The 18,142-nt window shown below is 48.6% G+C and overlaps 4 protein-coding genes across 4 annotated transcripts; all 4 read left to right on the top strand.

The window, feature by feature from the left end:
- The first annotated feature begins 3,153 nt into the window (after window positions 1–3,153).
- On the top strand, window positions 3,154–4,401 carry LOC123428284 (heavy metal-associated isoprenylated plant protein 39-like). The gene is made up of 3 exons (XM_045112477.1): window positions 3,154–3,392; window positions 3,504–3,579; window positions 3,677–4,401. The coding sequence occupies exons 1-3, from the start codon at window positions 3,387–3,389 to the stop codon at window positions 4,081–4,083; spliced, it is 489 nt and encodes a 162-aa protein (XP_044968412.1). The 5' UTR covers window positions 3,154–3,386; the 3' UTR covers window positions 4,084–4,401.
- A 5,261-nt stretch (window positions 4,402–9,662) lies between these two features.
- LOC123428287 (heavy metal-associated isoprenylated plant protein 39-like) lies at window positions 9,663–10,757 on the top strand. The gene is made up of 3 exons (XM_045112479.1): window positions 9,663–9,749; window positions 9,873–9,948; window positions 10,098–10,757. Exons 1-3 carry the CDS (start codon window positions 9,744–9,746, stop codon window positions 10,439–10,441), a joined length of 426 nt encoding a protein of 141 aa, XP_044968414.1. The 5' UTR covers window positions 9,663–9,743; the 3' UTR covers window positions 10,442–10,757.
- LOC123428288 (heavy metal-associated isoprenylated plant protein 39-like) lies at window positions 9,666–14,755 on the top strand. Its single transcript, XM_045112480.1, has 2 exons — window positions 9,666–9,749; window positions 13,970–14,755. The coding sequence occupies exon 2, from the start codon at window positions 14,194–14,196 to the stop codon at window positions 14,524–14,526; it is 333 nt and encodes a 110-aa protein (XP_044968415.1). The 5' UTR covers window positions 9,666–9,749; window positions 13,970–14,193; the 3' UTR covers window positions 14,527–14,755.
- Window positions 14,756–15,827: 1,072 nt separating this feature from the next.
- LOC123428291 (probable F-box protein At4g22165) lies at window positions 15,828–18,099 on the top strand. The gene has a single exon (XM_045112483.1). The coding sequence runs from the start codon at window positions 16,440–16,442 to the stop codon at window positions 17,838–17,840; it is 1,401 nt and encodes a 466-aa protein (XP_044968418.1). The 5' UTR covers window positions 15,828–16,439; the 3' UTR covers window positions 17,841–18,099.
- Window positions 18,100–18,142: the final 43 nt, after the last annotated feature.

An 18,142-nucleotide genomic window follows, 5' to 3' on the forward strand; every position in this document is an offset into this window, starting at 1 on the left:
TATGGCATTTGCATCACAATTCTCGCTCAGTTGTGGCGCCTATCTTGGATGAAATAGGGGAGCACGTAGCTTTCTTTTCTTATTTTTGTATTCAGCATTGTAATCGTGCAACTAACACTCCTGCCCACTTGTGTGCAAAGCAAGCTAGCACCCTAGAGGTGTCGGAATGTTGGATGCCATCGCAACCTAGTTTCCTTGTAACGTGTACGGACGCTACACTCCATTGTTTGCTAGCTGGCCAGCCCGGCCGGACGTGTACGCAGAACGACGACTCGGCACGACTCGGCAACGGCAAGGTCGTCTCGGCCACTGGTCACTGTAGCGGCAACAGCGGTGGCCAGACCCACGCGCCCACGGCTCTTCCTCTTCACCAAGCGCGCAACAGCAGCCGGATATAGCGACGGAGCAAAAGCGATGGATGGAGCCGAAAGGGGAAAAAATATATTCTCAAATCCTTCTTTGTTAGAGCAACAACCAAATAGTTCGTCCGCGTGCGTTTAAATCAGCGCGGACAAAAGTTAACGCCCATAACGCTAATCCTAATTCAAAAAATATTCGCTTCGCGTTCGCGTCGATTCATTTTTAACAAAAAATTTGATCATATTTAAATCGCACGCGGACACAAAACGAACGTTTCCTGTGTCTGCATCGTCCGCATGTGTCCGACGTGATCCAGTTGTCACCCACCCATCTACCAATCTCTCTTTATTTATTTAGTTCGCTGACCCTTTCTCACCAACCTCTCCCTTATTATTTTATTATCACAATGCCGGTCGTCCACTTGCTTCATGTTGGGTACATTTATTGATCTATTTAAAAAACGGATATGAAGAGACGAGCGATTGACCCAAACAGACAAAAAATAAACAAAACACTATCTGTTTGGGTCGACGCGTTAAACTTGTCCTTATTGATCATAAAATCTCAGGCATTTCGACTTTCCTCAGTGATTACCTATCGCATCATCGTGGGGTTTACCCACAGTTGCAGTCATCATGATTATATTAGTATCTACTCAATTTAGAAAGTAAAAAAATCTATTTTAAATCTTGAACTTGTATAGCTTAGCTAAATCAAACCTCCAACTTTGAATTGCGGTCGTTGGCATCCTGAATTTATAAATCCCGATCGAAATTGAACCTTGAAGTTGTTTGGTGCATTGAAAAAGCGACGATCCTGGGATTACATCTCTCGGGTCTCTCCTTTAATGGATCGGTCAGCCTGCAAAATAGTCAAGGTTATTTTTTTATGAATATGTAAAATGTGCATGGTATTAAGAAATATTTGCAAATGAGAAATATAATTTTGAAAATTTAAAAATATTCTTAATGATGGAAAATTCCGGAGTTTGAAAAAAAAAACTGTTTGTGAATTCAAAAATGTGCACAAATCAGTAAACAAATTCGAAAATAAAAAATGTTTTCAAATTTTAAAAATATCCAGGAGTTTGGAAAAATGTTCGCAAATTGAAAAAGGTTTGTTGAATTCGAAAAATTAGTTACGGGGCGGCCCGTGCCAGACTAAAGGTAGAAACTATCACATTTTTGGATATATGATGTTTTTTGCATGAAAAACAGCTTCAACGTTTATTTTAGACTAGGATTGATAAGTTTAGGGTTTCAACGGCCGCAATTCTGAGTTGGACGTACTTTCGATTTAGTGAAGCTCTTCAAGTCAAGGTTTAAATTAAACCTTTTCCATTCAGAAACCACCGCTTTGATGTATATGCTAGTTCGTTCACGATTCCTAACATCCGATTACGACCTAATGCATTGTTAAACGCGGGTCGATCGCGATTACAAGTATTCCATCCCCACTGCATTTGATGCACGTCATCCATGATCCACGAGCACACATTTTAATTCGTTCCTGCATACTGCTATTATGCACCGACTTGCCTACCCAACATTGTTAACAGAAAATGTAGTAGCTATCAGTGCGCTGGTGGATGGTCTCCTCCGGATCCGTTCACGCACCGCATGGACCGTTGACGCATGCGTCACCGGTTCACCAAGAATTTTCTCCAAACCCCTTTCTACGGATTGTTTAATCCTTTTGTTAGCGGTGGAAGAACGGTTTAGTACACGATGGAATTAATAAGCACGCTTCCACGGCGAGAGAGACGTCGTCGTCCTAGTACTACTACTACCGCGTCTTTTTTGACCGAGATCGATCAACGCATTTCTCGCCGTCGTGATGCATCCGCCTCCCGATGAAGGCAGAAATGGTCTGCGATGATCGAGCTTCATCTCTTCAACCGTGGAAAAAAGGCTGCGAGCTTGCTTTTGGACCGATTTTCTTCTGTGTCGACCGGAGTTTCAAAGGCCCCAACGCGGAAGGCGCGCTACACGGAACAAAGTATGGTTCCGTTCCTCAACAGGAAGCCGCGTCCGTCCATGGTGACCAAACCGTTAACTGTACGTCCCCAGCAAACACTGCACCGGGCCGTACCGTGGCGTCGCTTCCTCTTCTTACCATTTCCGGGCCGTACGCGGTTGACGGCTGACCGGCTGTGCGGGTCGCGGAACTGGGGAAAACTGACCATCAGCAGTCCCCGTAGCAGAAGCGATAATAATACTGTAATGGAGCCTACATTAGGCAAAAGCTAGCGACAGCACTGCCCTACACTCCAACGCCAGATGGGTCGACCGATCTGCTCGCCCCCAAAGTCTTTCAGTCGGTCAATGCCCGGCGCTAGCAGCTGCCCAGCCCGGCCGTGCGTAGCACCGACGAGAGGGGAGGGACGACCCGGCGAGGTCGTCCGTCCCGCCGAGGCCACGGGCCACCGCGCGCGCCCACCGGCCCCGTCGCGGGCGCGTCACTGATCCTTCCAGGCTCCACGTCCCACACCTCCACGCGCACACGGCTATGTACTACTAGCATTATACTACTCCGTCCACCCGCCCACTCGTCCAAGCCATAGAAAAACCAGCAGCTCGAAAAACCAGATGCGTCAAATCGATCATTATGATTACGTACGGTTATCCAACGGCGTCTGTTTTTCTCCAGCGTGATCCACCGGTCTTTGATGCCCACCGAGGCGGGGGCTTCGTGGCGGCTTCCTTGGCCCCAACGTAAACGCAAACGCAAACGCCGGGCCGTGCTCTCGCCACGCCGGGTCGCGCTCCGGTGCCGCCAGCCGCCTATAAAACCACTGGCCGGCCACTGCATCTGCCACCCAGATACACACACTGCCACACACCATTTGTCCGTCGCCAGTAGCCACAGAATCCATCGCCAGAGAGACAGCTACACACTACACTCCGCACGCCGGCAGTTCCCATTTTGCTCCGCTCTCTACTCTTGTCCCGTTGCCGAGTTTGCGTCGGCTCGCCCGGAGGATCGGTTCGCCAACGTTGCAGGACACTCCCCGGTCGCTCGCCGCCATGAAGGTGCGTGCGTGATTGCTTGCTGTCGGTCGATCGAGCTGGGCCTTGATTGGGGTTCTTGGTTTTCCTCCAACGGCTTGCTGATTTTGCTTTTCTTGTGTGTGGTGGCTGCAGAAGGTCGTGCTGAAGCTGGACGTGCACGATGACCGGCACAAGGCCAAGGCGCTCAAGGCCGTCTCCGGCCTCCACGGTACGATTCCTCTTGCTCTGCTTCGTCGTAGACCAGTAATTACGGGCGGAATCGAAGGCCAGAATCCTCATCCATGTCTGAAATTGGACCGCATCAGGCATCGACCAGCTGGGGGTGGACATGAAGGACCAGAAGATGACCATAGTGGGCACCGTCGACCCCGTCGCCGTCGTCGGCAAGCTGCGCAAGCTATTCCCGGGCGTGCAGATCGTCTCCGTCGGCCCGGCCAAGGAGGAGAAGAAGGACGACAAGAAGGACGGCGGCGGGGACAAGAAGCCCGGCGGAGACAAGAAAGACGGCGACAAGAAGGACGGCGGCGGCGGCGACAAGAAAGACGGGGACAAGAAGGCCGGCGGCGACAAGAAGCCTCAGCAGGACGCGAAGCCGGCCATGCCGGTGTACCCGCCCTACGGCTACGCGCACTACGGGTACCCGCCGCCGCCGCCGCCGCGCTACGTCGTCCACAGCGCCGAGGACGACCCCAACTCGTGCGTCATCTGCTGATCGCCGCCGCCGCCGCCCACCCCGGCCCCTTGTACATTTCGTCGCTGTCCTGCCGTCCTCCGCTGCCGGTGGTTGGTGGTTGCTGTATTCATCAGCCTACCAGCTGCGGCCATCGACGGCTTAGATATATGACCGTGTAGTTACCGGTTTCACTGGCAGCTGCTGTTTGGATTGTTTTTGGAGAGATGCAGTAGTAGCACATGCATCTGCTGATGAGTTTGTAGAGCGCATGCACGAGAGCGAGAAGAACTACTATGAAGATGTACGTACGTACGTACGCATCACTTTTGACAATATGAATCTGAGAATATTATATCACTGCCCAGCTGGTGTGAAAAGTACGTACTTGTGTTTCTTCTCTCGTGATGGGAAAAGCGTTATACGAGCATCGCTAAAATATCCGGCCGTGCTAAAACTCATGAGAATGCATTTGTCATTAAATCGCAATCGATTCCAGTACCAACACTGATTATGATTTATTCTTTTGCGAGGGGATGATTTAGGTACTGTACATGCTATTTGTGATTATTGCGGGTGGCTGAGATTCTCCCTGTTACTGGGACTTGTAGATTTAAAAGGTTGTATGCCTAATATAGGTCTTGTTTGGAACCATAATAGATTATACTAATCTGAATTATGAACATAGATTATATAATCTGGTTTATAAAAATAATTCAGATGGGCATGTTTGGAGGCCAGATTATATAAACTGTAAACCAGCTTTTAAATTATACAATGACATGTTTGTCCTCAGTTTACAAGGAAAAATAGAAAAGTGGTGGTGGCACTGCGTAATTCTCTTGAAGTTTACAAGGATAACACGTCATTTGTAATCCATAATCTCATTTTAGCTGGGGTAGAGGAGAATATGAGATTATAATAATCTGGTCATCTAGTTTATAAAATCTACAATATAAACTGTCCTGTTTGGAAATACAATAGATTATAAAAACCAGATTATATAATCTGGGTGGTTCCAAACAGGGCCATAGTGGAGTGAGGGATTTTGGAGGCCGAACTCTTGGGAGCTCGTTTTAAAAATACGAATTTCCACAGCATAAAATAATTGAAAAAAATTGTACACACTTTCGTGTCGGCCCACCAGAGGCTGACGAGATGCTAGCTTTGGCATTTTTTAAAATTTTTACTTCCCCGTCTTGCTTGCTAGATATCGAGATCATCGTCGAGCTGTACGTGTGCTGAACGCGGAGGTGCCGTCCGTTCGACACTAGATCGGGGCAGTTCGTGGGACGGATCGCGGGACGGTTCGTGGGACGGTTCGCGGGGCGGATCGAGGAACGTGAGGACGTTCCACTACATCAACCGCGTTTCTTAATGCTCCCTGTTGTGCGATTTACAAAGGTACGTAGGTCCAAATCTCCTCTCATAGATGAACATCACCATGATATGTCTTCGTGTGCGTAGGAAAATTTTTGTTTCCCATACAACATTCCCATCAAAAACGAGGGAAGAACGTTCCCATCAAAAACGAGGGAAGAAAAACGAAAGAGAGAAGAGGAACCAACAAATGAGGAGGAAGATGGCTCGGCCGGCCTTATCCAGGGGCTCTTCGGCCTTCCGGAGGCCGGCGGGCCCTCTTCGGCCAACCCCAGACCGACAGGTGGCTCTTCGGCTACCCGCAGGCCGACAGGCCCACTTCGGCCTCCCACAGGCCAACAGGTCCCCCGTCGGCCCAGCAGAGGCTGACGGGGTGCTAGTTTTGACATTTTTAAAAATGCACATATGCTTTTCGAATTTATTATAAAATCGTAGTAATTTGAAAAAAAAATCAATGTATGTGACTGATTTTGATTATAATGTGTTAATTTTTTTTGGATGGAGTGATGGAAAAAAGAAACATAAACACATATTAGATATACTAGTAAATATGCTCGTGCATTGCAACGGGAGAAAGAAAAATATCACATTTCCCTAACTTAATAAGCACGGCTCAAGAGACTTATGCACTTCCACGTCCTCTATTTTAATGTCGTGTCTCAGCATGTTGCCACTTATCCTCCTTCGCCCAGCTTAACCGAGAGTAGTTATGATGTTCAATTCATCATAATGCATCCGAATGTGATCAATTCCAACGGAATGATCTCGGTCACCGTATGACAAACTTGTCGTTGAACCACGTCAACACAAGAGAATGTTTAAATTTTTTGAAACTAATCTCGTCGATTTGCATGGATGGACCACCCTCCGTGAGTTACACATTGCACCCGGTTCATAACATTCCTCGTACTCCAACTCTCTTTTAAATTGTATATTACTTTTGAAATTCATAAATATTATTTTAAAAAGGCATGAACACTTTTTAAATCACGTGGCTTTAAAAAAATGCTTGAATACATTTTAAATTATAAGTGAATTCGCTTTTGGGCACGTTTGATCCACAAAATATACAAAATCCACTTGTGAGTAAATAAAAAAAGTTGTCACTACCACGGGATAGATCCTACATGGATGCAATTCCATTTCATTTTCCTAATAAAAAATATTCACTATTTCAATTTAACAATAACAGTAACCTACGTCAAATGCTCACAGTTTGAAAAAAGGTCATGTATCTATCTTGTTTGATGAAATAACCCTTCAAAATTAAGTAGGGGGTTTGAAAACTGATATATGTTTTATGGTTACAGAGCTGGCGAGTTTTGGGACCCTCACATCAAAACTCAAGTGAAATGTTCTCAATAGACCTCCAATTCATCGTTTCTTCATCACCTCGTTTTCTTCGAAAACACACCACGCCGGCAAGAACTTACCACGCCAGTACATGGTGGCAAACCGGATCACGGATCGATGGTGATGTTTCTTGGTCGGAAAAGCATGTCTTCTATCTTATCTTACACATTAATGTTTACACTAATACAATAATACACACGTAAATTCCCTTAAAAACGCATGAATAGAAAGAAATATAGAAAGAAGAAAGGAAACCATGTGTAAAACATATGCGACGAGAAACTTGCAAACTTGTTTTTTGGAATATAGGAGTTGAAATGCCACAACAAAATTAATAGCTCGGTCAAAGTACAGTCAAAAGACACGAACCCCGCCTGTCATTCAACATGCATGAGATAGAAATAGTTTTGTAGGTGCAACCGACATGTACATACCTTAATATCTGGTCTCAATTCCTTCTCAAAGCCTTTCCTTATCTCTCTTGCTACACGTTGTAACATCGATTGAAATCCTATATAAATTAGGAGAATTGAATAAAGCAAGACGAGGTGGTACTATTCTAAATAGTCTGCTAGCTCAGTTGGTAGCGTAGTGTTACATGACACGGAGGTTGTGAGTTCGATTTGCAGCACTCCATATATATTTTTGACTTGAAAACAACATTATCAAGAAGTGGAATATATTTAATGATCATCTCTCCCATTTAATTTGGAATATATTTAACATTAAACACCTAATTTATTCATTCTTCTAATTCCCACGACCGACTCCAATTTTCATTTCTGCCCACCGAGTTCATTTACATTCCAATCAGAGCCTCCTTCATCTCAAGGATCAATGTTTGTTGAATGTTCCAACCTTTTCATTCCAATCAGGGTAATGCATGTAGCCATCATATAATTAGTTCGTCTGCCACATCCGAAATTACAGCCACAATCAACGTATCCCTTTCATGTCCTTTCTTCCTTTTCTTTATTTGTTCTTTTGTTTATTGGTTCTCAAGGCTTGCTGCTAGGCAACTTGTAAACATAAATAAACTGATGGAAATTTATGAAAAGAACCGGGTTGGGACTATTGCATAGCGAATCCAGATTCATAGGCAAAACGTACATAGTTAGTTGCCTGCCTTCTTCTTGACCGAAACCAAGAAACAAAAAGAGAGAAAAGGGGGAGAAAAAGTGCTAGAACCAACGATTGAACCTAGCTCTCCTAGATTTAATGACGTATCATATAAGCAATATGTGCTTTATTAATAGGTAAAGATAAAGATATATTTTTGGTTCTCTTTAAGGGCTCCCTCCTCTATGGCACAAGTCTAGAATATTCGGTGGTTTGAGACCGGACCATGAGAGCTAGATTTCTTCGGGACAAAGATTTTGCAATCTCATGGGCTCTTGGAAATTGATCAGGCACCGGTGGAGCTACAGCCTACACGACCCCGGCATCTGGCCGCAACGTTTCTCGTGCGACGATGGAGATATCAGATATCTTTCCAGGACGTACGGTTTCAGTACAAGTACAAGCAGTCCCCAGCAGTCGTGGTCAGGCGCCGAGGCTTTCCACATTCTTGAGTCGGACCATTCGATTCCCATTCCCAGTCGGTGCAGTCCAGTTGCTCCAGGCCGGACCCGCAGGCACGGTCGCTGCCGGTGTCAGTTGGCGACCCACTGGCACTCCGGCACCGGATTGGCCAAGACCATCAAGTCCCCCGATATGGCCCGACGGAAGGACCGCGGACGTAGGAGTACATGTGGACGCGAGACCCGATGAGCCTTGTCGTCGCGGCCATGAGGAAAATCGCACATGGCAGTGGCACCAACTTTACTTTTGCACAAAACGTCAAATATTGACGTGGTAATTTGCTGCAGCTAATTAACTCTGATCAATGAATTCCACTTGAAACGAGTGGTTAGCTATCTCAAAAAACTCTGACCAGTGAGTTGACTCCGTTGACATTTTTCTTGACGGGTTTAGTCATGCTTGTAAGCGCCCACGTAGCGCAAAAAATATAAAAAAATAAATAAATAATGGCCAACTAAAGCCGCAATATCTGCACACCAGACGTTTTATAAAAAATTGACACTGGCAGTTGGTGAGTTTGCAATTTCCTGGCATGGCACGTCGCCTCTCAGCCTCACCCACCCGAATAGTCGAATACCCGATCGATCAGAGGTCACACACGAATCAGGCGGCGTGCGACAATGGAGATATCTTCCGAGGACGTACGGTTCAGTCCTAGCATTCCGCAGCAGTCCTGGTCACGCGCTCAAGTTTTCTAACACAGTTGGCGCAGCACAGTTGCTCCAATGGCGAGCAGGCCGTCCCGGAACCAGGCACTGTCGCAGCCGTGTTGGCTGGCGGCGCACTGGCACTCCGGCACCGGACCGGCCACTGTCCCCCGACATGGCCAGGCCAGCGGGCGTGTGGACGCGAGACCCGGCGGGGGTCGGGGTCAGGGTCGTCGCGGCCATCCACCCGTCCCACCCCCCGCCACGCCCACCCGACCCGATCGGCCCGAGATCCCGCACAATCACCCGCGACGACAGCGACTGGACGGACGAAACCAGTGCGATTATGTTATATCCGCCGGTTCTCTTCTCTCGCCGGTGCGTCACGCAGTTCCGGCACCACCGAGGCACCGACCGATGAGTTCCTATTCATCCGGCCCTCAGGGAGGCGGCTTCGTGGCAGCTTCCTACCTGCTGCCCGCTCCCGCGCCCCTTTGAAAAACCAAGAGGGCAAGGCCACGCGATGGGTGCGCCGCGACGTCGACGTGCCCCGCCCCGGCCTGCCTATATAAACCCGGCATCCCTTGCCGCCCACATCACACACTACCGCCTACCACACTTCCTCTGTTCCTGCGCATCGAGTTGATCGCCCCACAGACAGAGCACGCACGCCGTCCCTCCACATCAACCCACAAATTTCATCACCTTGCCGGCGAAGCCCTCTGTTTGGCCGCCGGCGCTATGAAGGTGACTGCGGTCGGTCCGATTGGGGACTTGGGGGGGTTTCTTTACGCTGCAGGTTTTAGCTTCCGCTCTTGATCTTGCTGCTCGGGGTTCTGATGGGTTTTGTTGTTTGACGGCCGGGTGCAGAAGGTGGTGCTGAAGCTGGACCTGCACGACGACAGGCAGAAGCAGAAGGCGCTCAAGGCCGTCTCCGGCCTCCACGGTGCTCCTCTTCTCCCCTGGCCCTGCTTCCTCCTCCCCAATTCTACCCTCCTATCTTGCTCTGCTTCGTTTGCAATCATGGAGCTGGACAGAATTTTCTGCCGCTGATCCATGCTGACGATGAAAGCTCACTACGTGTGCGTGGCTCAGGCATCGACAATATGGGCGTGGACATGAAGGACCAGAAGATGACGGTGGTCGGCAGCATGGACCCCGTCGACGTCGTCGCCAAGCTGCGCAAGTTCTTCCACGGCGCGAACATCGTCTCCGTCGGCCCGGCCAAGGAGGAGAAGAAGGACGACAAGAAGGACGGCGCCGGCGGGGACAAGAAAGACGGCGGCGGCGGCGACAAGGACAAGAAGGACGCGAGCAAGCAGGTGGTGTACGCGGCACCCTACTGGTGCCCGCCGCCGCCGCCGCAGCACCACCACCCGCACCCATACTACTTCGTCCGCAGCGCCGAGGAGGACCCCAACTCCTGCGTCATCTGCTGATCGCCTCCACGGCCCCGCGCCCGCCCACCCTCCATGTACATTTCTAGCTGGCCAGCCTGCGTGTGGCTCACCGGCGATCATCGGTCGCGACCTGCTCCGGTGGTGGTTGGTGGTTGCTCCACTCGTCAGCCTACCTGCGACAGCGATCGCTATATGATCCGTTGATGTAGATGATGTTGTTTTGTCTTGTTTTTCTCTTTTGGGAGGGATAAAGTAGACGCATCTGCTGAGTTTGTGATGCGCACATATATATGGAATCAAATAACAGTGAGGAAAACGACTATGAATATTAATATATAATAGAAACTTCCTGCAACTGGATTCCGAGCGAGTGAAGGCTCACCGAGTGCTGTACAATGGTGATAGCAGACAAAAAACACTGCAACGAATGAAATTCAGTAACTCTGAAGCTCTCTGACTGTTGCTCCACCTGACAGTTGTTTTCACTCACCGGTGAAGTCTCGGTGGACGACTCTTCTATTCTATACACGCAAAAGTACGTTCCGCAGTTCTAATTGATCCCCTGTCCGGCGTTGATTTTACTTCACTAACCCGCACCTAGGCGACCCTCCATCTGTTGTTTGTGAAGTATATCCGCGGCGAAGAAGAAGAATTCCAAAGGTCCAAGAAAGCCTCCATCCGAATGCATGTCGGAGGAGATCACCATCCTCGACTTCGAAGCGGCGAAGAGAAGGGACCGATGAGCAAAAGCGAAGGAGATGAAGGCGGCCGCGGCCTGCGTCGTCCAGGCCGACAACCGGCTTCAAGCGCAGTATCTTGCCGACATCGACGACAAGGAATCCATTGTGTCCAAGGCGCACACCCTCCTCATGCTAGGGTTGACAAGACCCCGCTGGCTTTGTTGCCGGTGTCAAACATGTCAATTTTTAAGGTCGGCTCCTGTGCCCACCACTGGCTTTCATGCCGACGTAAGACTGTAGGTTGTCGACGGTGTTGCCGGCCGACGTGAACTACTATGAATCGCGATAGCGGCTAACATCCTTGGTTCTAAACGTTTGAATGTACGGAAACAAGATGCGCCCACGTGTTAGATGCACATCCATCGCAAGCGTTTATCCTGAAGGGCATGACCCTATTTTCATCCCTAAATGGATGAAATCTTCCCTATTTTTTTATAATAAAGCGTCAAGCGCTTCTGTCGTCCGTCGCGGCGTTTTTGCAAAAAAGCCCTTGTTATTTTAGGTAATTAACCCGCAGTCCTTCTGTAAGTCGTGTCAAACCTTTTTTTACTTTTTACACAAAAAACCCTTCATTTAATCCAAACTAACCCGCGGTCCCTACATCATCGGTACCAAGAAGATGGTGCCGGCCGCCGTCGTGGCCAGCTACGCCGGCCCGGCGTTCTCCGTCGCGGCGCCAGAGCCGAGCTCCCTTCCCCTCCCGGGCTTCGTATTCCAGCGCACGGAGGAGGAAGCCGCCCGCGGCCTCCGCTGTCTGCTCCGCATCGGCGAGCTCTCAAGATACCCGCTCCCCCTATAGCAGCGTGTGCGCCTCCTTTGCGGCCGCGCCGTTCTGCTCTGTGCTTCCTCTTCTCCTAAGACTCTCATCTCATCTCCATCGAAGAAACAAGGAGAAGAACAAAAGGTGGTGGTAATAACTCTCCCTGACCGATGGATGGAATGATTTTATCTATGGATGGATCCGGCGGCAAGCTTCTTGGTGCGGCGCGGGGACGAGCTGCGCATCGGGGACATGGATCCGACGCGGGGACGAGCGCACCGAGCAGCTTTAGCCAATATCCGACGCGGGGACGAGCGCACCGAGCAGCTTGAGCCCCGGGGACGGGCTGCGCATCGGGGACATGGACCGGGCGCAACGGTTCTTCATGCTGTTGCCAAAGCCTGGAGGTGTGATAGAAAATGGTTATGAATTAATAAGTGTTCACTAATTTAGAAAAGTTTCACGCTTTCAAATATGTGCACGATTTTAAGAAAATATTCAAGATTTCATGAAATTGAAAGTAATAGTGTATCCCGATGATGCAGCAAAATTTGTTCGCCCATTGAAGATTATAATCTTTTTTCTTCCGTTGCAACGCACGGGCCCTTTTGCTAGTTCAGATAAAACGTTCGTTCGTTTGGGATCGTGGGTTGGAGTTGAGATACATACACGACTGGTTGGCCGCAACGTTTCCGAGAACGTATGGTTCGGTACGAGCATTCAGCAACGGCCGTGGTCACCTAGTGGCCTTCTTCGGTTGGTCTATAGGGCAAATTTCATTGTTTTGACGTTTTTCCGTAAGTTCATCCAAATTTGATTTTGGTTGGATTTTTTTGGATCTGACCTTTTTGCTAACGTCGGAGACCTTGGTGGTAGGGTATAACAACCTACCGCCATGGCCCCTGGCGGTAGAAAAATGGCCTACCGCCGAAGAGGCTAGCGGTAGCGTATGTGACCCTACCGTTAAGGGATCTGATGATAGGCATTCGCACATATTGAATCTGTAACTTAGAAATCTTTTTACGTTAGTCGTGCAACCCTATTGTTATGGATCTTGACGGTAGGTTGTTATATCCTACCATCAAGGGTTCCGACGGTAGTAAAAGGATCCGATTTGATATTTTTTTAACCGGAATCAGATTCGGCTTAAGTTACGTAGAAAGGTCGAAACACAAAATTTTGTCGGTCAATTGGCCGAATTGGCCGAGGGCTGGGATGCTTGACCAGGACCAGGACCGCTCATTTGATTGCCAGTCGGGGCAGGACAGTTGCTCTAATGGCTGGCAACCAAGCCGGACCCGGAGCGACAGTCTCCGCCAATGTTATGTTAGCCGGCGACCGAAGAAGCGCTCCGGCACCGGATCGGCCAAGACCGGCAGGTCCCCCGCCCCCGATACGGCCATGCAGCAGCGCCTAGGTGGGACGTGTAGGCGCGCGCGTGTGGACACGAGATTCGAGACCCGGCGAGTCAGGGTCGTCGTCCATCCATGTCACCCACCATGTGCACCACCCAATCCATCACAGATCATCCACCATCAGCCAGCAGCGCCGGGGCAAAAAAGAGCGACGAGAAGAGAACAGCCGCAGTAAACTAATGAGTCCCAGTTGCGCGCCGGGCCGGCGCCTCACGCCGTCCTTTCATGGATCCCGTAGGCTGCTTCGCGGCAGCTTCCCACCTCCGCCATGACGTAATACTTCTGCGGCCGTCGCTCCCGCCACCTTTTCTCTCTTTGAAAAAGAAACAGAGAGAAGCTTTGGCGCCGGCGCGAGGTCGGCGTGCCCCGGGCTGCCTCTATATAGCTTCCTTTGTTCGTTTCTTGTTGCGCATCGAGTTCATCGCCCGAGTGGCAGAGCAGTAGAGCAGAGCACACACCGTCCCTCCACTTCCATCCAACCCCAAATTTACCGTTGCTCCACCGCCGCCGGCGAAACCCTCCGTTGCCTGCCGCTATGAAGGTGACTGCGCGCGGTCGATCGGACTGGGGATTCGGGGTTTCCGGTTTCAGTTGCGGCGTTTGATTTTTTTGATTCGACGGTTTGCTGACTCTTGTCTGATGGTTGCAGAAGGTGGTGCTGAAGCTGGACCTGCACGACGACAGGCAGAAGCAGAAGGCGCTCAAGGCCGTCTCCGGTCTCCACGGTGCTCCTCTTCTCCCCTGCTTATTCTCTCCATTTGCGTCGTGCCTTGCTCTGCTTCGCCTCGCGTAATCGTGGAGTGGAGGGAGCTGGCGGCCATAATTTTTAGTCCGTGCTGACGATGAGTACTCGCTACGTGCCCAGGGATCGACCTGATGAGCGTGGACATGAAGGACCAGAAGATGACGGTGGTCGGCAGCATGGACCCCGTCGACGTCGTCGCCAAGCTGCGCAAGTCCTTCCCCGGGGCGCACATCGTCTCCGTCGGCCCGGCCAAGGAGGAGAAGAAGGACGACAAGAAGGACGGCGCCGGCGGGGACAAGAAAGACGGCGGCGGGGGCGACAAGGACAAGAAGGACGCGAGCAAGCAGGTGGTGTACGCGGCTCCCTACTGGTGCCCGCCGCCGCCGCAGCAGCATCACCACCCGCACCCGTACTACTTCGTCCGCAGCGCCGAGGAGGACCCCAACTCCTGCGTCATCTGCTGATCCCCATGGCCTTGTACATTTCCAGCTGGCTTGCCCGCGTGCGGCTCACCGGCGATCACCGGTCGCGAGCTGCTCCGGTGGTTGCTCCACTAGTCCACTCGTCAGCCTGCCTGCGGCAGCGGTCGCTATATGATCCCTAGATGTGCTTTGTCTTGTTTATTTTTCTTGTATAAGTACGCGCATCTCTTGAGCTTATGATGTAGAGAGCATATATATGGAATCAAATAGCTGTGGGGGAGAAGAACCATAAACATGTAGAACCTTCTGCAATTCGATTTTGAGTGAGTTCAGTTCACTGTAGTGAAATCTGAACTTATCAACTGAAAGTACCACTGAACTCTGAAGCTCTCGACTGCTGCTCCACCTGACAGTTGTTTTCAGTCACTGGTGTTCTGTCCTACTTCAACTCTGGTTTAGTCTACATCTTAAAAAAACACACAATTTAGCTAGGAATTTATTAGTACTCCTATATAGCCTTAAACATAGGAGTACTATTTAGCCTTCAAAAATTGAAGCTGTTTTTAGACTTAATTTATCATAGCAAACCATGCGTAGAGAAAGAACATGCTTTCAAACGGAGCTTTCTGGCATACTCGGATACCCTAAGTTTATAATGATGCCTTTGTTTTCTCCACATACTAAAATGTTCAGGGACATTAAAAAATTGGTTTTAATTTTTTATTCATATTTTTGATAGTATTTTCCAAAGAATGTTTGAAAAGTTAAAAGTTATTGGTGTTCAAAATTATGTTTGCTCTTTAGGAAAAATGACCGTGTTTTCAAATTCTGGGAAAAATTCAAAGACACCAACATTGAAAAAGAATTCTGCACTATATTAATTACCAATGTTTGTATTTCATGGAATTTTTTTGAAAATGCGAACATATTTTGTAATTCGATCAAAAAATTAAAAGCATGAACATTTTTAGAAAAAGAAAAAAGAAAAAAAATAGAATGAAATAAATAAAGAGAGACGGAAAGAACATAAAAATAAGAAAAATCATTCTGCATTAAAAAAAGAATTAGTCGTTTTAAAAAACTCAGCTATTGAGTAATTGTTAACATATTAAAAAAACAATCACCATATTTATCAAAAATGTTTAGCATACATAGAAAAACTTATTATGTATAACAAAAAAGTTCATCGTGTAAAGAAAAATTGTTCGTCGTGCATTTAAAAAAAAAATAATGATCATTGTGTATTTTAAATTCACTTTATAAAAAAATGCTATTTTTTTTAAAAAAAGCGTTCAAAATTCACTACTAGTAGTTCATATGCTACCAGCCATCTGGGTGTCTATCCACTGAACCAAACATACCCTAGTACTACTACCCGTCAACCAACACCGCTGGTAGCTTAGGTTCCGCCGCCGCCGCCGCCCGACAAGGCATTGCCGCCGACGAATCCCCTCCTTCTCCAGCATTACCCCTGCTAGCCCTGGCCACCGCTCCACACCACATAATCCCAGGCCCACCGCCCGCCTCTCTGTTGAGGCGGCGGCGGCTGCACGAAGCCCCGTCTCGCCGCCGTTGGTCGCCGAAGCGGTCATCCAGCTACAGGCGCCCCGCGGGTACTTTTCCTCTTCCATCTTTCGGATTCGGAACCCAGCTTGTACAAGACAAGAGAGAGGAGCCAACAACACTCGGACTCGGAGTTGTTGCATCTACGGTGGTAGTACCAGTTCGATTCAAAGTCTGAACCGACAAGGATGCAATGAAGAATTCGGTGTTTGGACTCGGATTGTCAAAACCTGCTCGAATTGGTATTGAGGCCTCCCCATAAGTACCCAGGCCCTCCGACCTCAGAGTACCAATCAAAGGTTCTTCCAATTTCAGCTAGGTGGGGATCAGAGGTTGCAGCTTTCCAATCACCGCTGAAGCAATTCATCTTCCGTACGTATTTGCTTCAAAAAATGGAGGCTTGTAGCTTAGCCAGGACAATTGGCTTATGGAGTTTACCCATACACCCAAGGATGTTCTTCTCAACGGTATTCAGAGTCTTACCCAAGCTGCTAGGTCTGCCCCCCAGTTTAATGAAGAAATTCCTCAAGATCAAACATGAACATATTCATCCACCACACATGGAGATTGAAGTAGGTGGATCGCCGGAGCTGCCGCACGAACTCCTCGTGGATATATTTGCCCTTCTAGAGATTCCTGACCTGAAGCGTGCCAGCTCCGTCTGCTCCTCCTGGCGCTCCGCTTATACTAGCCTATGCAACCTTGGGTTGTACAAGCGGCCTCAGACGCCGTGCCTCCTCTACACCTCTGAATCTGCGGGTGAGAGTGTTGCGTTCCTCTACAGCCTTGCAGAGAAGAGGTCATACAAGTTGACTCTCCCGGATCCACCTATGCACACTAGGTATCTGATCGGCTCCACAAATGGCTGGCTGGTTACTGCTGATGAGAGGTCTGAGATGCATCTTCTAAATCCAATCACCTGTCAACAGATCGCTCTCCCGTCGGTGATCACCATCGAGCATGTGACTCCAATTTTTGATGAAGCAGGTGCCTTATCTAAGTACCATTACTCACGGCACACGGGATCTCCACGGCTCAGTAGGTTCTGTAGTTTCCAACCTTCAATCCTTGCTCTTGCCGAGCTACGGAGCTACCTCCATGAAAAGGCATTTGTATTTTATGATGCATCTGCAGGTGGACATATCGTGGTGCTTATCCACGGTCCAGACGGGCAGCTTTCGTTTGCTAGGTTAGGGGATGACAAGTGGACCTGGCTGCCACAACACTCTTATTTTCATGATTGCATCTACAAGGATGGCCTATTATATGCAGTGACATCTCAAGGGAAAATTCTCGCCTTCAATCTCAGAGGCCCTGTGGTCACAACAGAGTTAATCATGGACATTACAAAAGACTTTGCATATGAGAATATTTATATTGCCCAGGCTCCATGTGGCGGTCTACTTCAAGTCTGGAGAACCGAAGAGGATAGTGAGTATGTTGAAGATGCTGACCCTGCAACATATCTGACTAATACCACAAATATCAAGATATTTAAATTTGACACCACGTCTGAAAAGCTTGTGGGAATAGATAGCTTGGATGATCATGTGTTGCTTCTTGGGCGCAACCAAACACTTTGTCTAAGTGTTGAAGAGTATCCACATCTGAAAGCAAACCATGCCTATTTTACAGATGATTGCTTGCTGTATCTTTTTGGATGGAAGAATAACCGTCGTGACATTGGAATCTATGACTTCGCAAATAATACTTGTGAGGAACTTGTGTCCCCTCAGCTTTGGCCCAACTGGCCTAATCCCATATGGATAACACCAAGTCTTACAAGACTGTAACCCAGCGACGGGCAATCTATGAACTTTCCTTCGTTAGATCCTTAATGGAGTGACTCAATACCAGTTTCATGTTTGGATTCTTGTAACGGGGCGTGCCTGCGAGCCGCTTATATTTTCTTATTTTATATTATATGTGCCTACCTGATCTGTAGGGGCACTATAATCTGTTAAGAACAGGGTCTGTCCGTCCCTCTGTTGAAACTGAGAAGTCATGTTGTAAACTCATTAGTGCAATGGGAAAGCCGAGAGGGATGTCTTATTTTTTCTGCTTGTGGGATTATCTTTCTTTTTCCTATGCAAAG

Source organism: Hordeum vulgare, chromosome 2H (genome assembly GCF_904849725.1).
Source record: "Hordeum vulgare subsp. vulgare chromosome 2H, MorexV3_pseudomolecules_assembly, whole genome shotgun sequence".
NCBI classification, from domain to species: domain Eukaryota; kingdom Viridiplantae; phylum Streptophyta; class Magnoliopsida; order Poales; family Poaceae; genus Hordeum; species Hordeum vulgare.

Bases quoted from the DNA above. Each gene is read 5' to 3' on its own strand.
- LOC123428284 (XM_045112477.1), top strand. The intron at 3,580-3,676 runs GTACGATTCCTC...GGACCGCATCAG, and splicing joins GGCCGTCTCCGGCCTCCACG to GCATCGACCAGCTGGGGGTG.
- LOC123428287 (XM_045112479.1), top strand. The intron at 9,949-10,097 runs GTGCTCCTCTTC...TGCGTGGCTCAG, and splicing joins GGCCGTCTCCGGCCTCCACG to GCATCGACAATATGGGCGTG.
- LOC123428288 (XM_045112480.1), top strand. From the start codon at position 14,194: ATGAGCGTGGACATGAAGGACCAGAAGATGACGGTGGTCGGCAGCATG.
- LOC123428291 (XM_045112483.1), top strand. From the start codon at position 16,440: ATGGAGGCTTGTAGCTTAGCCAGGACAATTGGCTTATGGAGTTTACCC.